The 18,440-nt window shown below is 34.7% G+C and overlaps 1 protein-coding gene across 3 annotated transcripts in view; it reads left to right on the top strand.

Moving 5' to 3' along the window:
* The first annotated feature begins 1,395 nt into the window (after positions 1 to 1,395).
* Positions 1,396 to 18,440, top strand: part of LOC104609349 (P-loop containing nucleoside triphosphate hydrolases superfamily protein) — a 32,253-nt gene continuing 15,208 nt past the window's right edge. For 2 of the 3 annotated variants that reach the window (XR_016077309.1, XM_088889624.1), the window contains exons 1-6: positions 1,397 to 1,662; positions 4,387 to 4,471; positions 10,175 to 10,242; positions 12,535 to 12,611; positions 14,240 to 14,420; positions 14,658 to 14,714. Coding sequence is in view for 2 of the 3 variants with exons in the window: in XM_088889624.1 (XP_088745750.1) it covers positions 4,402 to 4,471; positions 10,175 to 10,242; positions 12,535 to 12,611; positions 14,240 to 14,420; positions 14,658 to 14,714 (453 nt within the window). In the remaining variant the exon portion in view is untranslated. Of the gene's footprint in view, positions 1,663 to 4,386; positions 4,472 to 10,174; positions 10,243 to 12,534; positions 12,612 to 14,239; positions 14,421 to 14,657; positions 14,715 to 18,440 lie in introns of all 3 variants that reach the window. The other variant, XM_010275640.3, reaches the window with a different exon arrangement.

The raw sequence follows: 18,440 nt of genomic DNA on the forward strand, positions 1-18,440 counted from the left end.
TGGTTTATGTATATGCTATTATTTATTTCATTTCACGGGTTAGGGAGTAGGGCTGATCATGGGTCACAAGTTGGGCTTTGCACCTATGATAAGGGTTATAGTTCGGGACCATGCCCAGTTTGGTCCAAATCTCAAGCTTAAAATATACAATTAGGGCAAGGTTAAGGTGGATCTGAATGGGGTTTTAGGCCTATATCATCAAACACATTACATTATATATATATATATATATATATGTGAAAAATTATGTTATTAAAAACATGATATTAGAAGAGCTTTGACCAATCAAAATCTCCTATAAATTTTGTTGATTAATACTAGTGTAATGGCATGTACTAAAAAAAGGTCAATATCATTTTTATATAATAATAGACATTCATTACATATAATTTATATGCATAAAATATGTTATAAAATTATTAATAAAAATATTATATGTAATATAATATATGTACCATTTAATAATACAAGTGTAAGGACACCTACTATACTATACAGTAATACAGTAATAGATAAAAATATAAGTAAACATTTTGTTATCAAATTTAACTTGATTGATTACACCAACTCCAAGGCAAATATATGCTATGTATATAGATATATACTACGGGCCACTAATGGTCAAAGTCCAAAAGTTTGCGGGCCAAACTAGAAATGTTCAACTTAATTTTGGGGTCTTATAAACGAGAAATCTAAATAGCATGAATGTGATTAATCTACTTTTCATTTGTTGCATGTTCATGCAATCCCAAGTCTTTGTTACAACCAACTAAGCCACTTGGTACCTTTTAGGACAGTAGGGCTCTCATGCCACACCTATATAATGGACAACTAATGTATATGTTATCATTTAGCTTTTTCATTTCTCTCATTTCATAGGTGTCTTCGGGTAGGGATGATCATGGATCGGGTCAGGCTGACTTAGCGCCTACGATAAGGGTTATAGTCCGATTTGGCCCAAACCTCAGGTCTAAAATAGAAGCCAAAGATTAGGTTTAAGTGGAACTCGAGTTGGCTTGGGCCTATGTCACCCCACCCTGACCCGATTAGGGTAGGGTTTTTGAACACTGATTGGGTTGGGGGCACGTTCCAAGGAAGCTTAAAACACGGGTGAGTGGTGACACAGAAGGGGTGGGCCTCGCTGGGGATGAAGTTGTGATTTCTAACCCCATTGGAGTATGGAACCAGAACGTGATATGTAAAACTCGACCCCACTCTGCAGAGTTGCCATCAAAACGGGCTGAATGCAGACGGCCGAAGCTCAAAAATTTTGGGCCTCCAAAAAAAAGTTGCGGGCCGGGCTAGAAATGATCACCTTAACGGCTTTACCGTGGGGTCTTATGGCTACAGTGTCACACACGAAAAACCTAAATTACGTGAACCTGATTAATCATTTAATTTACCCTTTCATTTGCTGCATGATCATGCAAGGAGCATCTTCCTCGATAATCCTCATAACACTGTCGTGTTTTCTCTATCACACTACTGACACCACGGAGTTATTAACTGAGGATTTATGTGCGTTTCTCTAACTCTGCATTCCGGCCATACCATCGTCTACTGCTCAAAACGGGATTTCCAATTTTCCATTAACCACCGAAGGGGGTTCCTGTAAACGAAGGTCGTTTCTCCGGCGAGCAGAGCTGTCTTCCGGATTGAAAGGTTTTTATAATATTGTTTTCCGCTTTCTTTTCCTTTATTATGCCATCGAACCCAAATTTCTGATTAATTATACACCCTTCAGATTTGGATTTCTCAATCTATTGCGACATTAACTAAAAGTGTTGATATTTTTCATCGTTTTGCAATTGAAACGAAAAAGACACTTTGATTTTTGGGGAATTATGTTGATTGTCCACCTGAATTCATTAATCATCCACTACCTTATCGAAAAGTCCTGCTTTAAAAAGTAGATAGAATATAATGATGAGATGAATACATTAATGGTGAGAATCCATACATGATGTTTCATGTGTCTATGGAGAACTATGCTGCCTATACTTAATCATCACCATCTAAGCCTTTCCCCAACTATATGGGGTGGGCTACACGAATCCGTTTCGCCATTCAGTTACTGCTCAATCTGGTGTTTTAGACATACTTATCAGAAGCAAAGTGTTACGATCCCTTTGTCCCACATTGGTAGTATGGGATGCTAATGTGAGATATCCCACATCGGTAGTATGGGATGCTATTGTGTGATATATATGTGCTTTGGTTCCCTCCCTCTAACAACTAGCTTTTAGGGGCAAGTTCTCCTAAGTCACATACCAGAAAAAGTTGATGCACGGAGTAATGTTGATACACAGACTCAAGTTCTTGACAAGGTTGCTCAATCAGGTCTTTTAGACATGGCATTCCGACAAAATTGTGATTAATTACTAATACATTATGTAAATGGGAGGGGGCCTGCCATTCGGATAATTTAGTAGAGAAGGATGAATAACCAAGTATCTAACATGTGGAAAATAATTTTCAGCTCAGAATGGCTCCATACATTCTACTCACTATCATTTATTGGCGGACCAAATTTGAGCCCCATAATCCCTGCTACTTGGTCACAATAAAGCCCTATTTTTGGGTAAGTTTAGCATTAAAATATTCAAACATTCAATAGCCAATATTACTTGTGGAAGAAGCTAACAAGAAGTAGGGTACAAGGCTTATGTGACTGTAGATTGAGTAGGTGACCTATCCAGAGGGTCTACTGCTAAATGGATAGTGGATTGGTTTCATGATCCCCCCACCCAACCCTCACCATCAGCAGAAACAGGGTTGGCCATACAGGATAGCTCCATGCTTGACCTGACTAGAGAGCCTCAAGCATGGAGATTCCCTGCTTGTCCAACCTTGTTTCTGCCATTGATGGGATGTTGTGGTTGACCCAGGACATTTATTGGATAGGGGATCCACTGGAGTAACCACATGTTCAATCCACATAGTTCATATCAGTCATATGACCAACACTGTGTTGGTGATATTTGTAATTAATGTTATCCATTCATAGTTTGTATTGGTATATCAGCCATTATGTTTACATTTTTTCAGAAGGGGGCATTGCTTGGTGTAATGGTAAAATCTCAGGCTGACAAGCATGAGAATGTCAGTTTGGGTTTGAGAGTGGACACTTTGTGTGGAAAGATGCCAAAGGTTAGGTCCATATCTAGTCTACCCCTATCAATACCCCATATAGTTGGGGCACATATAGGGTAATGGCAAAAAAAGTAGCCATTCAAAGTTTTAGTTTTATAGTATAAGAATTACCTATAAAAGTGGGCATATTTTGCAAGTGGCAGAAAGGAGAGTGGGGAACCAAAGTTTAAATTTTGGTATTGTGTTGAGTTTGGCTTGGCTTTCAAAGAAGTCAGTTCAGAATTTCAAGCAAAATATCAATTGCATTTTTTGTTCTTTCGACTTCTTTTCATTTTCCATTGTCTTTTGCCACCTCTTTCTCATCTCATCTCTTATTCAACACACCTTATCTTAAATAATTATCTATTCTCCTATTTTGTGTCCATTTAGACTGAAATTGTATGGGGTTGTTATTCTCCATATATTTGGTTTCAGTCACTCTTGAAACCAGAATGAAATCTCAGAATTTTAAATATTTTGTTGAAATTTTTATATTCTAGTTTAATTGTTAAAATAGCATGGTTTTTGGGTTATGGTGCATGCAAGAGATGTGGCTATTGTTAAATGGTTTGATTTGATAAGTTGGTTCTTCATGAGTATGGATTTTTGTTTTTATACATTTTTTCATATAAAAGGCACTTCCATATTGCTATGCTGCCCAGTGCCCATGTCTTTCTTTTGGAGTTTGATGGAGATTTAACGATTTCAAATCCCACTCTTAACATTTAATTAGAAATGCTCTTCTGTCAAAGTGGAAGTTTGATATATTTTAATAAGTTAAAAAAGAAGATATTATGAAATTTGAGTGATGATTGCTTTACACTTGAGCATCACTCATTTAATATTTCACTTAACTATTAGTGGTTGCTTTGTTTTGTTTGTTTCTTTGTCACTATTGTATACATCATTTAGATATATCTAATAATTGGCCAAGCTTTACCCATGTAGCCCAAGGCACTATAATCTCTGCCACATATCAAGTCATTTGTGCATGATCATAATCTCTTGTTGGTTTACTCGTATCTATGGCTTCTGTATTCAATGTAGACATGTAGTGCTATATCTTTTGTCTTGATGTTTCATTCATCAATTTCCATGTTGAGTTTCTGTCACAAGTAAACAGCTTTTATTTCATGTATATCAGTTTCTCATTTATGGATGTCTAATGCTAATTTTTTGTTTTTCTACTTGATTGGCAGTTTGATTCTGTGCTGTTATAGAAGTGAAAATTTAATCTATCTTCTCTGTTAGCAGGTATATCCAGGGAAGATGGGTATCATAGAAAAGATTAAAGAAATTGAAGCTGAAATGGCACGGACGCAGAAAAACAAAGCCACAGGTTCCTTTTGTTTTGAAAATTTGATCTTCCTCGAAGTTCTATTCTAAATCTCTCATGCATCTTATGTGGTGTTTTTTTTTTTCTCTTTTTGATTGTTAATAATTATGTTTTATTGAACTGATAAAAAATAGTAATATTTTATTAATGAGAGTGTGGAAAGTGAAATGCGACTGTATACCCCAGAAAAGGGGAAATATAATAGAGGCCACCAGGAAATTCACAGCAGTAGGGATAAACAAAAAGAATGAGCCTGGAAATGATCCTGAGAGGGTGATTTCCTGTATAGCTCACTCCTTTCCAGCCCATTCTTGGATAAACCATCCACCATGGAGTTCACTTACCTTGATTCATTTGAATGAATTGTTCACTCTAAATGTCAAAACTCTTGTATCTCTTGTATGATGATGTAGCAACCATGACCCTTCTGATATTTCCTTTGTCCAACTAATGAGTACTTGTGAATCACCATCTACCTTCACCATGTGCAATCCCAGAAAGAACACCAGTCCATGTCCCTGAAGTGCTGCCAATTTCTCTGCTTCAAGAGAATCTTCAGAACCTATGGTCTTGAATATACAAGAAACTCATTAGTCAGCTCACCGCCTTAGACATTGGAGCACCTGGTATCCCAAAAGAACATTCATCTAAGTTTAACTTGGTTACATCTTGGGAGGGGGACCCCGCCTCATTGATTGCTTGCAAGTACAGGACCTTGCTATTACTTTGCCAACTCCTAAGTCCTAACAAAAGGATCCTCAGACATGTCCCTATACTCTCTCTTAGCTCAGGATCCAAAATCACTCCGATGATGATTAAGTTAATGATCACTTTTCAAGGTTGCTCCTTATTAGAGAGGAAACTGACATTTCTCTCTTCCAAATACTCCACAATTAGCTGCCCCAGTCAGTTGGTCAATATGCATGATATGGTCACTGCAAAGGCCAATGACTAAGCATTAACCAGGTTGGCTAATGACTAGTTTGCCTGGTTGACCACAAAGCCATTTAAAGTTTTAGTTGTTTGTATTTACTTCTAATTTTTAAAATGGTATCATATATTCCTTTATATCATTGTCTGCACACAACTTGCTTTAAGCATCTGTTATGGTTTGTCATTGAGGGAACAGGGAAGGTATATAAAATAGAAACAAGGCCTAAAATAAAAGAGAAGTGGTGGAGGAATGCTTTTATTTTTTCTTCTAATCACTAAGTGCTGCTATTCAGTCAACATAAACAAAGGAACCTTTCGAGCCTTCTATTTTTGCAAAGGAGAAACTATGTAATAGTTGTTTTATACCATATCATTTATTACAATTTTGTAATATTTATCATGGTTCACACTATCAGTAAGATTTTACAAATTCTCCCATTTCACTGGGGAGTGGTACAAACTATTTCAATAGTGTTTTTTCCTTCATATTACTGATATGTTGGGGATATTTTAAACGTTGTTGATAAATTAAACATCTAAAATTTAAGATTTTAGCATATTAATGAAAATTTCTGACATTTCATTAAAGCCAATGAAAGATTTTGGAAATCTTTTCTTGAAAGAACAATGGGGATTATGTGTTTGGATGACTGACTTACTATTCTAATCTAATGTGATTCACTTATTATGTAACTATACTTTAAAAAAATGATGAACAATTGGTAAGAGGATTCTCAATCTGATCAAAACATTCAAAGCATATGGTACAAAAAAGATAGAAATCAAAATGTCAAGTAAATGACCTACATATAGAAAACAAGAAAAATAAATGGGGGACAGAGATGTCTACTTGAGTCTCTTAATCTTCTTTTATTTGATATGGTAGTTTGCTATGGTTTTTTTGAGTCTTAAATGTACAATTATATTTCTAATAATCTATGATGTCTCGTAACAAATTTTATGTTTTTAGTAAATTCCCCTAATTTCTTTAGTTTTTTTTCCCAAATATCTTAATAAAATTAAAAAATATCCCAGAGTTTCCCCATTTCTACGTGGAAAAATGTTTTTCAATATTAAAGTTGTGCCTTGGTTTTTATTAACTTACATACAAGATTGTGTCATTATTCTTAAATATAGAAAATATTTTGTTTGGTGGTTGACTAGTCAACACATAACCACCAACTAGTTGCTGTACCACCAAGTGAGGGCAAAACAACTAGTCAACACCTTTGGTACAGTTCCACATGGTTTTATTTATTTATTTATTTTTGATAGAAAACAATAACTTTTTTTTTGATAGGAAACAATAACTTTCATTAACTTTTAGGAAGAAAATTACAACTGTCACCTTCAAAAAGTAAGGTGACCCCTCATATCACAAACATCTTATAAACATGCCCAAGACAAAGTTTCCCCATTAACTCATTGCCTTGCTAATGCAACAGCCAAACCATTTGTTGACCTCCACATCACCGTTTGATGCAGGAGCTGAAGAGGCAAAATTGGAATTTTATGAAAATTTATGTGTTTCTGTATTTTTGGATAGCAGGGGTATTTTCGTCATTTTACAATTTCTTGTGGGGTCCAATGATAGGGTTTAATTTGTCTAGTTATAGTTTGTTTATGTTTAAAATTTCAGAGTCATTGCATAAGTAGGATTAGAGTTTTTGAGTCTTCCTTGAATTGAAATAGGATATGCCAGCTTAGTTTGAGTCCTATTAGGATTATTGAGTCTAAGACTCCTATGATTATTATGAGTTTAGAGTCTATAAATATGAATGGACGTTTTACACAAAGGCAATGAAATATATTGAGTTCTCTTCAGCTTATGCTAACTACGGTGAGTGATTCCCATGCCCTAGAGTGATTCTAGGCACCTTGTGAGTGATTCCAGGTATTTTCTCTCTTCTTTATTTTCCTATTTTCTCTCTTATTCCTTCAAGAAGCCATTACAGCCATAAAATTCTGATCAAGAAGACCATTCAACATTCTCTAAGGACTAGAACTGAGCTGGTCCTACATCAGTTGGCATTAGAGCTAATGGTTTATTCACTATGTTCTCACAAAGTGGTCAATTCTATAGGCCTAGGGTATCTTCTAAACAATCTTACATGTCTAAAATCAATGTGATTGGGTTTCTGAACCATATGAAGGTTCTTTGGTTGCCTTATTTGAGAAGATGGTGGAAGAAAACATATCTAATAGTGTTAGCTACGGGAGTAAGGTTTTCAAACATGTTAGAAGAGAAAGGGAAATACCGGATTTTAAAGGAGATCATGATCCACAAGAATTCTTTGATTGGGTTGCTGAACTAGAAGAATATTTTGATTGGCATGATATGTTTGACAAACAAAGGATTAGATTTGCATGCATGAAGCTGGAGGGTCATGCTAAAGTATGGTGGAGAACTCTTGAGCAACAACTAGAAAATAGAGGCGATGATCCAATTAGTACATGGGCAGAGATGAAGAGGCGTTTGTAAGAAAATTACATCCCACTATACTTCCATGACGATCTATATATGGAGTTGACTAATTTCAAGCAAAAGAAGCAGCAGAAAATTACAACAAAGAACTTGAAGTCATTGGGAAGAAGGTACAAAGTTGAAAATAAAGTAGATGATTCCTTGCATGTTGATGCCTACCCTAGAGCTGAAGTTGAGGATGAAGTTAAAGAAGAAGAATTTCAAGCTATAGAAATTGTAGATATTAAAAATCAAGAGGGTGCAGACCAATAAAAAATAGAAATTGTTGGAGTTTCCAACACCCATGATCAACTTGAGGTTAATGATTAAGAAGAAATAGAAGTGGGGCAAGTTAAAGAAGTTCAAGTGCAAGATACAAATGTGCTGATTGTAGTAGATCCTAGTAAGGAAGTAAGTGGCTTTACCCTTCAAGTTCAACTAGAACTAATTCAAGAATTACAACCTGACGTAGCACAGTTCCACCAACATCAACAGTGGAAGGAGTCCTAGAGTTTGTTGAAGAACCAAGGATAGAAGAACACATAGAGATGGTGACTCCTAAGCTAGAGGTTGAAGGATAGGTTCCAAATGTTGCAGTTGAGAGTTTGGATAAGCGAGGGGAAGATTCATCACAATGGTTGATTGATGAATTAAGTGTTCAAGAAACTAATGTTATCGATGATTTAACAAAGAAGGTTAGGGAATGCAGTGTTTCAGAAATACACTTCTTTCAAAATCCTTCTCTAGTTTTGTGTATGGCCTCTACTCTATAGTCCAAGCATGTAGCTGTGGAAAGTCGTACATATCAATTTTTCATCCTCAAGTTCTTCAAAACTTAAGGATGAGTTTTTTTTTGAACTGGGGGAGAATGATGCAGGAGTTGAAGAGGCAAAATTGGAATTTTATGAAAATTAATGTATTTCTGTATTTTTGGACAGTAGGGGTATTTTTTGTCATTTTGCAATTTTCTATGGGGTCCAATGATAGGGTTTAATTTGTCTAGCTATAGTTTGTTTATGTTTAAAATTTCAGTCATTGCATAAGTAGGATTAGAGTTATTGAGTCTTCTTTGAATTGAAATAGGATATGACAGCTTAGTTTGAGTCCTACTAGGATTATTGAGTCTAACAATTTGACTCCTAAGACTATTATGTGTCTAACAGTTTGACTCCTAGAATTATTATGAGTTTAGGGTCTATAAATATGATGGACGTTTTACACAAAGGCAATGAAATATATTGAGTTCTCTTCAGCTTATGCTAACTATGGCGAGTAATTCCCATGCCCTAGAGTGATTCTAGGCACCCTGTGAGTGATTCCAGGTATTTTCTCTTCTTTCTCTTCCTATTTTCTCTCTTATTCCTTCAAGAAGCCATTACAGCCATCAACAGCCATAAAATTCTGATCAAGAAGACCATTCAACATTCTCTAAGGACTAGAACTGAATTGGTCCTATATCACTGTTCCCTTCTTCTTTCGTTGTTAGAAGAAGCTAGAGTCAAAAAGGTCCACCACACTCGAGGGAGTAGTCTGCCTGTAATCAAAGAGAGAGGAGAACGAATCCCAAATATGAGTAACAAAAGGATAGGAGATTAATAGTTGATTCACCATCTCACCACTATTTAAGCAAAGGCTATAGGCATGAGGGGATAAGCACCAGTTTGGTCTCTTTCTTTGAAGCACATCCATAGTATTGATTTTTTTGAGAACCACTTCCCAATAGAAAGCTCTAACTTTTGGAGGTACAGGAGCATATCGCACTTCTTTAACAGGAAAAGAGATAGCCAAGTTAGTAGATTGCAAAGAGCATTGAAAAACGAAGAACAAGAAAAACAACCTGAAGAGGACTTTGATCACATTCTAGTATTCTACTATCAAGACAAGACTGATCTAGAAACACTTAGTTTAGAAGAGAAAACAGTTCATCTGATTTCTCTAGATAGTAGTCAAACTCTTTTTCCCATTTCTACATGGAAAAACATTCATCAATATTAAAGTTGTGCCTTGGTCTTTATTAACTTACATTTATATACCAGATTGTGTCATTATCTTATATTTGGAACATATTTTGTTTGGTGGTTGACTAGTTAGCACCTAACCACCAACTAGTTGCTGTATCACCAAGTGAGGGCAAAGCGAGTAGTATCACTTTACTGCATTAATAGTACTGCCTCTGGTAGATTTCCACATGGGTATATTTATCAAGTATCATATATTTCTTCCTGATTTCTCTAGATAGTGGTCAAACTCTTTTTCCCATTAAGTTGCTCTTCAGCACTGCAAGATTTAATTGATTTCACTGGATACAGAATACCACCTTGGACAACTCAAGGCAAAGATTGCAAAGTTAAGGACACAGTTGTTGGAGCCTCCGAAGGTATGCAAATTTCTGAACCTTAATTTCATGGTTGATTTTCAAATTTTTCCTAATCACAGGCAGAAAATTGTTTTAATAAAAGAGGAAAAAAGATTTTTCAATGGTTTAAGAAGAAAACAAAACACGAGAAGGTATAGGGATAACACCAACATACAAAAGAATCCCCAAATAAAATAGAAAGATTAGTATTGATACAATAAGATAAGAACCTGAGCAGCATTTTACATAAGGCCTAGATAGCCCAAAAATTTCCTCCCCAAAAACTTCAAGTTAGGAAACTCTAGTGGCACCCAAATACAAGAAAAAAGGGGAAATTCATCTAAAACTACATGATGGGCTTATCTTTGACAACAAAGATTCTTGAAGATTTCTCTCCTATCATGCACACCCGAACAAACAACAAAAAAGATGATGCTTCAAAATACTCATTTTTTTTTTCTTTTTGCTTTGGATTCACCTGAGATGTGAGGTCAGTTTCCAAAGATCTTTTGAAGATTTGTTGTGTTGAACCTCCATATTTGAATGAAAAAGGAAGAGCAGGACGATAAGAAAGATGCCATTTGGTAATGAATGAAAAGTCACCTCACATTTTTCTCGTGCAGCCCACTTACCACATTCAGAAATGCCTCTTGAGATTGTCAATACTCAATAATAGTGCCAAGAACGAAAAAAGTGCATCCACCCTGGGGAGCTGTCTCTTTTCCCAAATACCACAAATCTGAATAACTTATGCTCGGTACTCAATGCATGATGAAAGGATTGCATAGTAAATAGAAAACTGAAGCACTCCTTCCACCATCAGGCATATGGTTTGGATGAGGAAGTGGAGGCTTTCTTTAGTCTCTTGAAAAGGGGGACACACTCATTATTTCCTGTCAAGCAATGGCCTAAAGGTAGGAGTCCATCATAGGTGAAGTAGAGGGCACCCTCAGCTAGTGGGTTGCCTTCCTCAAGGAGTTTGAGGGAATCACATCAGATCATCTTAGAAGACAATGGGACTTGATTTTTGATTCCTCCTTTTATATTGTAGGAAAGGACCTATACCTTCTCCCTACATGTTTATTTACAGGTCCTTTCTTGATGATGTCTCTCTTCAATGTGTTTGAAGGAATCTCTCCCTCTTTTGAATAAAATTCATCATACATAAGACAAAGGCACAAAGGTAGGAGACTGAATTGCCTCCTCTGACTCCAAACACTGGCTAAGAGTGACATTTTTAGAGCTTAGGTGATACAATCTTGAACAAAAGTCACATAATCTGTCCATTTTATACCACTATCATCATAAAATACCACCTCTCCCCATTACCCACTGCAGAACTTGAATCAGTTATAATATGACCTTTTTGACCTCCTTCCCCAATTAAGTCATAGTATGTCCTCAATTAAGTCAGTAAGTCAGGATAAGAACTGTCTGAGTAGTTTCTTAGTCTAAACTGTAAAAAAGTTAATAGATGCTGGACAATCTATCCATATGAGATTGGGATCTAAAGGTTCTAAAATTAAAGATGGAATCTAGACTTGAAGTTTTAATTGAGGTTTAAGAAGCACAAAAATCAAAGATTTTAGGGTTGGTTAAGTAGCAGCTTAGGTGCATCTAGACCTTGAAAACAAAATGGATAATCAAGGTAGATCCAGTTATATTTAAGTTAGGTCTAGTAGTAACTATAGTCTATAGGTATCAGCTTAGAGAAGAGTGGCTTTTTACTGGCACCCATGATCTCTCTGCCAAATCCTTTAAGCCCTTAGTATGGGAACTTTGCTACCATGACAAACAAATAGTGGTCTTTTTTTTTTTCTTCCTTTCTTTTTAAATCTTCTTCAGCATTCCATTTCCTGGCAATGCAAATTGTGACCCTTCTTGGAGAATTTTGGGTGCCCCTACCCCAGATGTGCTTGTATAGCTTTAAATTGACCCTCACATCCTTTGTTCCCATGGATTTCTGTGCAACCTTCCTGATCTCTTTTATGGCCTTAGGAGCCATCTTCTAGAAGGTGCAGTCATGTAAGTGCTTGTGAAGGTCTTGTACTCCCTAGTAATAATCTTCTCCTTTCCTGCCCTTTGTTTTCTCCATTTTTCACAACTCCATAACTCCAACCATGCCTTGTGAAGGATGCACCTCTATATATTTGATTTTTTCTCTACTGGAATAAGCTATGTGGTTGAATGATTTCTTTCCTCTTTTTTTTTGAGTTACTTTTATATCAACACTTACACTATCATCCTGCATACTGTGCTTTGCCCATTAATATGATTCACTTGGTTTTTTGATGTCAAAAAATTATGAAGCAGGGTTCTAGTGGTGGTGGAGAAGGTTTTGAAGTTACAAAATATGGCCATGGACGTGTTGCACTGATAGGATTTCCAAGGTCTGTGGTCTGTCACTTAGTTGGAATTAGCAATGTGATTTGATTTATACAATGTTGGGGGCTATTGTTTGGTGCAAGGGTAAAACCTCATGCTGATCGAGGTTTAAAATGTCGATGTCGATGGAAATGTCGCTTACCAAATTATAGGACATATGTCGGAAATGTCGAGGAGAAATATTGTCAAAATTAGAGACATTGTGGAAATATTATGAAATATGTGAAAATATGCAAAGATATTTTGTAAAATGATAAAAGAAGCATGAATGCATATTTCTAGACTATTATCTTATTCCCAACCATTATATAAAGTTAAGAAACTAAGATCAATAACAAATTAGTAAATGACGATTTACTGATTTATTATGCATTTTGATGTTTTTACAAGGTTATCAGATATTTTCTTTTCTTATTTTTAATTCTGATTTATTATAAATTCTAATATATTTATTTCACACTAGTAAATAGAAATACATTTATTCTGATTTTTTAAATATTAAAGTTATAATACATTATGTTTTATTATAAATTTAATAAACTGATTCTCCTTTTTGTAGTATTAAGATTATGATAAATTCTGATTTCTTATAAAACTTAATGAATTTATTATGATTTTTAGTACTAAATTTATAATAATTATGATTTAGTATAAAATTTATTAAATTTATTCTGATTTTTTATATTAAATGTAGAATATGATTTATTATAAAATTTAATAAACATTTTCTGATTTTAATAAATATTTTAAAAAATACTAACTAGTTAATATTTTATTACTTGAAAAATATTTTATGTTTTATATTATAAAGTAATTAATTTATTCTTTTGTTTTTATATTTTGTTAATTCTTTTTTATAAATATTTTGTTTGAAATATTAAATAGAAATTATTAATGGAAATATTATTAATGTACATTAGTTGACATCTTGTCGAAATTAGTTGACATCCTGTTGACATTAGTCAACATAATAGGAAAAACTGCATTTTCTGACCGAAATAATGTAATTTTTATATTACCATCCATTTTCATGTCGGTGAGCCTTGACATCGACATATGTCGGGCGACATTAGCGACATTTGGCGACACTTGAAACCATGATGCTGATAAGCAAGAAAGCGCAGGTTTGAGTCTTGAGAGTAGTCACTTCTTGCTTTTAAGTACCAGAGGTTAGGTCTGTATCCACTATCCATTCCACCCCTACTGATGGAGGGTAATCAGGGGACCTGAACTGGCTAATGGCCTTATTTGATTTATGCAATGCAATTCTCATGTCAATGGAAGAGGGCATAATTTCTACCTTTTGATTTGTGGATCGGTTAAAGATTCAATTTTAAAAGTTAGCAGTTGCATGCTGTCTGATTGTCTTTAGTACTATGACTTGGGAGAATATAAAAGAAGGTTATTTTATCAGAAAATGATTCTATATAAATGTAATAATATGAGAATAAGACCACAACTGATCACCCTTGTAGAGAGCGATAAGATACTTGTCAATAATTCTCTTTAGTTAATGAGAAACAATGTTTTATTAGAAAGAAAAAGACGTGCAACCTATTTTGTGTCATAGAAACTGGATGATAGATTACATTGTAAAGATTTACATTAATAATTGGTGTCTTTTTGGTGGTAGTGTGGGGAAGTCGACACTTTTAACTTTGTTAACGGGAACACATTCAGAGGCTGCCTCGTATGAATTCACAACACTTACCTGCATTCCTGGCATTATACATTACAATGATACTAAAATTCAACTTCTTGACCTTCCTGGAATCATTGAAGGAGCTTCTGAGGGAAAGGGACGTGGTAGGCAGGTAAACCACCTAGAATGTTTTTCTGTTCTGTGCTTTTGTATTAATTTTTTATCTGAAAATATAGATAGTACTATCAGCATGTAAAACATGCATGCCTATTAATTTTCTTTTTCTCCTAAATGAAATAAGATGATTTGCTGAGAAGGCAACAAGTTTTGGTAAGATTTGTTATATTTTCCAAATGGAGCAGATTCTTATTGTGGATAACAATAGTTCAGTTAATGTTTTATCTCTCAGGTTATTGCAGTTTCCAAGTCATCAGACCTCGTACTGATGGTTCTTGATGCCTCAAAGGTGAGTCCTGATTTTGTACTTACAGTGTCTTTACTGTTACCAACTTACCAATTTTTGGATATGTTTTGTAACCACCTATGGTACTTCTTTGCTGTTTTGTCTATTATAACTAAGATGATAATGAATTGCCATCTTTCTTCTTTTTGGTGTTTTGACACATGGAATTCAAACTCCTTATGGCAGAGGATCCAACCAAGCATGAAAGAACTAATTTCATCACCTTAATGCCTGGAACCGCCCAAGAGGTGTATTGTTTTTTGTCTTATCCATGATTGATGTGATTCTGGGGTGGAATCACAAGTGAATTGTGTTTCAGACTTTCGTGGATCATGTTTCACATTTTATTGAGTCTCATCCAACGTCTTGAGTCCTGGTTCATGTGTTAACTTGCCATTTCAAATGGATTGACTGCAAGCCAAGTACCAGTTCATTGTTCTCTTTGTTCTCTTTCTTTCTCAGTGCAAGTTTAAAACAAGGCAACAACTCATCAAAAGCTGAGAAATAAATGACCGAAATAATTGCGATCAATTTCATTTTCCCTCAATTTCTCTCAATTCTCTCTCGCTCAAGTCTCATCCCATATAATATAATAATTTTAAATTTGATCAATAGAATTAAAAATAAGTTCCCCAATATATTTCTACCAATTACATTTGATTCCCCTAATTAGTTTAGCAATCTGGCACCCTGTAACATACACTCATATCAATGGTTAACACTCTTGTACAAATCAATAAGGGCACAAAGAATAATAAAAATAAAAAATACATATAGACATGTATATTAACAAGTATAACATACATGTGTATATCTTAACACCCAGAAGTGGGAGATGCAGCGGATCATGGAGCATGAGCGAATCATTGGAGCTGTGACAAATTGTGAAAAAACTCCAAAAATTGCAGCATATCTATTTATATTATAATATCTTATATGTTTTTATATTATATTTTTGCAATAACATACTTTTATATGTATATGTATAGTGGTGTACATGGGTATATCAATGCTTGTGTTTATATGTGTTGAGCTTATTAGGGATGTTCAAATTTGGTTACCAAACCAAACAGAACTGAATAAGCCAATTTGATTTGGTTATTTCGGTGTTTGGTTCGGCTCAATTTGATGATTTTGGAAATATCGGTTTTTGGTTTTTGGTTTGGTTTGACAAAAAAATTCAACCAAACTGAATTGAAAACCAAATTAACCAAAACAAATACATATATTTATATTTTAATTATAAATATTAATATTAATATTAACATTAATATATATATTAATATTACTATTTATAATAATAACAATATATTTCATTATAAATGTTGATATATAAATAACATACATTTATATTTTAATTAACCAAATTAACCAATTTAAAACCAAACCAAACTGATTTGAATTCGGTTCAGTTTTCAAGTCTAATTTGGTTTGGTTTGATTCATGAAAATGACCTAACTGAAATCTCGGTTAGGTTCTATTTCCGAATTGAACCGAACCGAGCTGACCAAATGAACACTCCTATTATATATGGCAGAGATTTAAAAGGCGTGCTTAGGCACACAGGCAAGGCGCATTTTGGGGTATGCGCCTCGCCTAGGTCCTAGGCGCACGCCTGATGCGCCTTGCGCCTCAGCCCAGGCGTGCACCTTTTTAAATTTTTGCACTTTTTTGCTGTTTTTTGAGTCTAACGGCTGGGCTGGGGGCTCCGCCCCCAGCCCCCAACCACGCCCCTCAAGGCAAGCCCAAACAAGTCTATGTTAGGGTCTGAAATTCTTATTTCTCACATAAAAAATAATGATTTTATAACTTTCATTGCCTTTTAAGAAGATATTTTATTGCAATGAATGAATGAACAACATTAGCAAAGAACCCCCTATTTGCTAATGTTGTTCATTCATTCATTGCAGTAAAATATCTTCTTAAAAGGCAATGAAATTTATAAAATCATTATTTTTTATGTGAGAAATAAGAATTTCAGACCCTAACATAGACTTGTTCGGGCTTGCCTCGAGGGGCGTGGTACAAAGGCGACTCATAGAATCAAGAATGCAATATGTTTTACATCACATTAGCTACTTGAAGCAATGCAATTAAGGGGAAAAAGTGATTGCGGTTCTTACATGCTTGAAAATGCTTTATATGTTTGCTTTTATTTTTAAATTTTCATTTGAATACACTTTACATGTTATGTTTATGTATTTTAATTTTAGACAATAGTTTTTTAAAACATTTATTTTAAAATTTAAGTTTATATTTTTTATTAACATTATGTTTAATATTTTTTGAATTGTTTTTGCATTTTTTAAAATTTTTGGCTTTTTTTTTGAATTTTCTGACTTTTTTTTTTAAAATTTTTTAGCTTTTTTTTTTTTAATTTTGCGCCTTTCTTAAAAAGGCGCTCGCCTCGCCTTGCGCTTTTAAAACACTGATATATGGTATTAGTGTAATGATAATTAACTAATTGTTTTTTTGATCTATCTGTCCATATTAATTTAGAATTTTTGTAAAGACTTGTTATAATGGTTCAACTTCTTGTAGTTGTAGCTCTAGGTCAAGAAGAAAAGGGAGAAGAAGAGAAGGAGAAGTAGAAGGAGAAGAAAAGAGAATAGAAAGAATAGTCAAAACTGGAGAGAATGATCTCTCACCCAATTGACCTATTTATTATACAGGTTTGCAATACATGTACAATGACTATGATGTACTTGAGTATGGGATATGTAGCTTAAAGTAAAATAAAAAGGTCTAATCACAACTCAATAAATAAGAACATAAAGACTAAAATATGAACATAAAGACATATACTCCCCCTCAAGTTGGAGAGTATATGCCATATAGTCCTAGCTTGTTACTTATGTAATTCACTCATCCTTGACTCAACCCATTTGTAAACAGATCTGTCCATTGATTTTCTGAGCTCACATGTTTTGTACTGATCTACCAAGAACCTTTTCTCTTGTAAAGTGACAGATAATCTCTATGTGTTTTGTTCTCTCATGAAAGGCTGAATTAGACGAAATATGAAATGCAGCTTGGTTGTCACAATAGAGTCTCATAGGACTGTTCACTGAATACCCGATCTCTTGTAGGAGGTTTTTCAAGCACACTTGCTCATAGGCAGTATGTGCCATGGCTCTATTGTTTTTTTTGATCAATGTGCCATGGCTCTATGCTTAGCTTTAGTTCTATTCCTTGCCATAACTGTTTGTTTCTTGCTTTTCTATGTTAAATTTCCTCCTAGGAAGGTGCAGTACCTTGTGGTGTATCTTCTACCAAATACCGAGCTAGCCCAATTTGCATCGGTATAACATTCTATTTTAAGGCTCCTTCCAGACTTATACAACAACCTTTGTCTTGGTGCTCCCTTCAAGTACCACACAATTCTAATAATTACATTCCAACGAGGAACCCAAGGGTTCTCGACAAACTAGCTAACCACACTAAGTGCAAAGAAGATATCTGGTTGGGTAATAGTTAGATAGTTTAACCTTCCCACTAATATTTTGTACTTGCTATGACCATCAAACTCTTCAACTGCATCAGTGCTCAGTTTAGCATTAGGCTCTATGGGTGTTTTAGCTAGTTTAGCACTCAACAACCCTATCTCTTTTAATAAGTCAAGAACATACTTCATTTGACACAAATTGCTACAATGCTTCGATCTAGCAACTTCTATACCTAAGAAATACTTTAGTTTGCCAAGATCTTTTGTTTGGAAGTGATCTTGTA

Source organism: Nelumbo nucifera, chromosome 6 (assembly GCF_055504915.1).
Source record: "Nelumbo nucifera cultivar China Antique chromosome 6, China Antique-T2T, whole genome shotgun sequence".
Taxonomy (NCBI): Eukaryota; Viridiplantae; Streptophyta; class Magnoliopsida; order Proteales; family Nelumbonaceae; genus Nelumbo; species Nelumbo nucifera.